The following is a 3,424-nucleotide window of genomic DNA, read 5'->3' as shown; positions in this document are numbered from 1 at the left end:
AAAAGCCTTCCCACCTGAAAGTCACGTTGACGCCGCCGCTTTTGTCCGACGATTAACCTTTTCCCCCGCTCTCCTCCTTCCTCCTCCGGGCGACTTTTATCTTATCGCCTTGGCTTTCCTACCTTCCCCAAATATTGATCCTCCGATAGACTTGAGGCCGTCTTCAAGTGCCACTTTCAAAGTGCCTCAACTCATTGTGAGCGACACAATCCCACCTGGACGCACATGTGGAAACACACTTTTTTATAATTTTTTTTCCGCAAACAGGAGCTGGGTTATTCTTTTTTTTTTTTTTTTTTTAAAGTCTGCAGAAAGAAAACAGTCAATGTTTAGCGACAGGGAGGCGGAGACGTTCATTGTGTTTGTACAAAAAGCCTGAAAATTTGAAGTATGTTTGAGTTTGTAAATGTAAAAATCGGAGGTAATAAGTGGATAAGTGAAATTATTACACTTTTATTCAGTCAAGATGTGGGAACTGTGACTTTAAAATCATAATTTATATGTAATCATGCAAGGAGAATGTGTTCATTTTATATCATGTGGAGAAATCAAGATAAATCAAAGTAGTCAAAAATAATGAGAATTTAAGTGGAAGTTGTCATAAGATACGATATATATATTTTTTTTTTTACCAAATGAAATTAAAAACTTAAACCACAACTTTTATTTAAAGTCCATAATGATAGTTTTTTCCCCCTCAATAGTTTGAGAACCACGGGCTAAATGATGACATGTCAAGAGAAAACGGGATATTTTGGATCCGTCTATATTCTATATTTTTGGTTCGTCAAACTGGTGCTTTTCCACTCGTACCTTATACTCGGAACAAGTCCGCTCGCCTTTGACGCTTTCCCAAATTTCGCACAGAAATAAACCCTGCGCACGAACAAGGAGGTGCGGACGGCTCTTTTTGTCTGGCGGCGACCAGAGAATCCGTCGGAAGACGGTGTTTTGGATTAACTGGTTCCCCTGTTAACTGGTGACCGGCTTCCCCTTTTCACGGCAGACGTTTAAAAACGCGACCAAAATACGTAGCTGAACGCCGTTTAACCGCATTTCCGTTAAATGTTAAAGTATTGTACCACTTGCGTGGTCTTACTAAAGTAAGTGTTGCTCGCGGTAAGTCACCAGTTAGCAGGGGCACCAGTGAAACTGAAACACCAGGCAGTAAAGGTGATAGTTTGAGGTGAGATCTGAAGCCAGAGATACGGATTCTATCGGGGGGGTGATTACCCGAGGAAGCTCTGGTGTCTCCGCCCACGCCGCGGCGGAACTTTACTTTATGGAAAAGGAATAAAAGTGAGGCGAGGCGAGTCGGTACGAGTGGAAACGCGCCATTGGTCTTGTGTGTGTTTACCGTCCCGCCTCTCTGTGTCCCCCAGACCATTCGGTGGCCGCCAAGTCTGGAGGCTGTTTCCCCGCTGAGGCCTTAGTCACGCTGGAGGGCGGCGGCCAGAAGGCCGTCGGCGACCTCCGACCCGGCGAGCGCGTCCTCTCCTCGTCGGGCGGCGACGGCTCCGGGCCGCTGGTGTTCAGCGAAGTCCTCACCTTCCTGGACCGGGACCGGGACACCCAGAGACTCTTCTACACCCTGCACACGGACGCCGGCGCCCGGCTCTCGCTCACCGCCGCCCACCTCCTGTTCGTGTCCGAGGGGAACTGCTCGGAGGGGGCGGAGCCGGCCCGCGGCGCCCTCAGGACGGCGTACGCCGGCGACGCCCGGCCGGGACAGTGCGTGCTGGTGTCGGACGGCCGCGGGGCGGCGCGTCTGTCCCGCGTCCGCCGGATCGGCGTGGCCCGGAGGAGGGGGGCGTACGCGCCGCTGACCCGGCGGGGCACGGTGGTGGTGGACGGCGTGGTGGCGTCCTGTTACGCCGTGGTGGACCAGCACGCCCTGGCGCACTGGGCGTTCGCCCCGCTGAGGCTCTTCCACAGCTGCACCGGGACGGCCGGCGGCGGCGGCGACGGCGACGGGATCCACTGGTACTCTAAGGTTTTACACTGGCTGGGGCGGAGGCTGCTGGGCGCCGGGCGCCTCCGCCCACTGGGGGGCGCTCACATCGACAGGTGAGAGCGGGGAGAGTCGGACACCCCCGCGGAGCTGAACTTCAAAACCCCCCCAACGTCTGGAGGGGAGCTCGACGGCAAGAACAAACTGTGAAAGTTCTCCCGAAAGTGAATTTTTTTTGCTCTTAAAACAGGACAAAAGGAAAAAACAAACACCCCCGACATGATTCCATCCAACTCATCACTTTCAGGTCATTTTTGAAGCTGCTGTTTTTGCTTGAATGTTAAATGTTTTGTCGTATTTATACAATGGCCGTCTTGATTAATAACTCGACCCTGTGTCGGTTTTTAATTCAGGAATATTCACGAGATACATTGAGGCACTTTTACTGTATAAATAACTTAAGTAAATCATATTTACTTTTTACGAAAGGTCTCAAGAAGCTAACCATTTATTTACTCCATCAGCAGTCAGCAAAGCTTGTATTCATAGTTTGAAGGACTTTGCAAGAGAAGGTATCGCGTTTAATGTCATGTCTTGTTTTAAAACAGATTATAGAAGAAATTATAGTGTGTATTTAAGTGTTGTTTGTTTACAGAAGAATCCAGTGTTTGAGCAGAAATATTCAAAAGATTTATTTTTTAAATTAAATTATATGGAAATGAGCTGTAGTTCTTGTCAATTTTGTCCGAAATGATGGTAGAAATTGGTCCGGAAAAAAAAACCGTAAGGCTTATTATGGCAAAATAAGTCAAAATATGAAAAATTGAGATAGTGATGGAAGCGGGTCAGAAATGATGGTAAGACTATAGTAAGGCTATTAAAAGGCTTTTTGGGGGTGAAAATGACAAAGTTTGGGAGGGTGATGGAAATTGGTCCGAAAAAAAACGTAAGGCTCACGTATGGCAAAATAAGTGCAAATATGAAAAATTGAGTGGTCGTGTGGCGCCCCCTGGTGGCTGCCACCCCATTTAATAATAATTTAATGTGTTGATTTTGTTGTCAGCACAATCAACTATTTAAAGAACAAAGTATTTAAGAGTAATATTTCATTCATTCAGATCGAGGATGTGTTATTTTAGTGTTCCCTTTATTTTTTTGAGCAGTGTATTTACACAAAATGGATGATCTGTATTCAAGTCAACACAAACAAACAAACAAACATATGTAAGTCATATATGTAATTCGTATGCCTTAAAAGGAGATGGAAGAAGAAAAACGTATTTAATCCCACATTGTCTCCAATATTCAATCTTGGGGAAGGTGTGGGATTAAATCATTTAACTTTTTTTTATTATTTTATGACTTTTCAGCCTATATTTTTTACGCAGTTGTCTGTACTGCCGACTCCTTATATGTAAAAAAAAACAAACAAAAAAACAAGGCCTCGTTATTCATTTAAAAACAAGGCCTCGT

At 46.0% G+C, this 3,424-nt stretch overlaps 1 protein-coding gene across 1 annotated transcript in view; it reads left to right on the top strand.

Annotated features, from left to right (window-relative positions):
• Window positions 1-2,618, top strand: part of LOC308147526 (indian hedgehog B protein-like) — a gene marked incomplete at its 5' end in the record, with an annotated part of 8,133 nt that extends 5,515 nt beyond the window's left edge. Inside the window, one exon of the mRNA XM_080519739.1 lies at window positions 1,325-2,618. Coding sequence (XP_080375865.1) covers window positions 1,325-2,071 — 747 coding nt within the window. The 3' untranslated portion in view covers window positions 2,072-2,618. The remainder of the gene's footprint in view (window positions 1-1,324) is intronic.
• Between the last annotated feature and the right edge of the window lie 806 nt (window positions 2,619-3,424).

This window comes from Blennius ocellaris, assembly GCF_963422515.1.
Source record: "Blennius ocellaris genome assembly, chromosome: 24".
NCBI lineage: Eukaryota > Metazoa > Chordata > Actinopteri > Blenniiformes > Blenniidae > Blennius > Blennius ocellaris.
The sequence above is the reverse complement of the archived record's forward strand: the minus strand, read 5'-3'. Positions and strand labels throughout refer to the sequence as shown.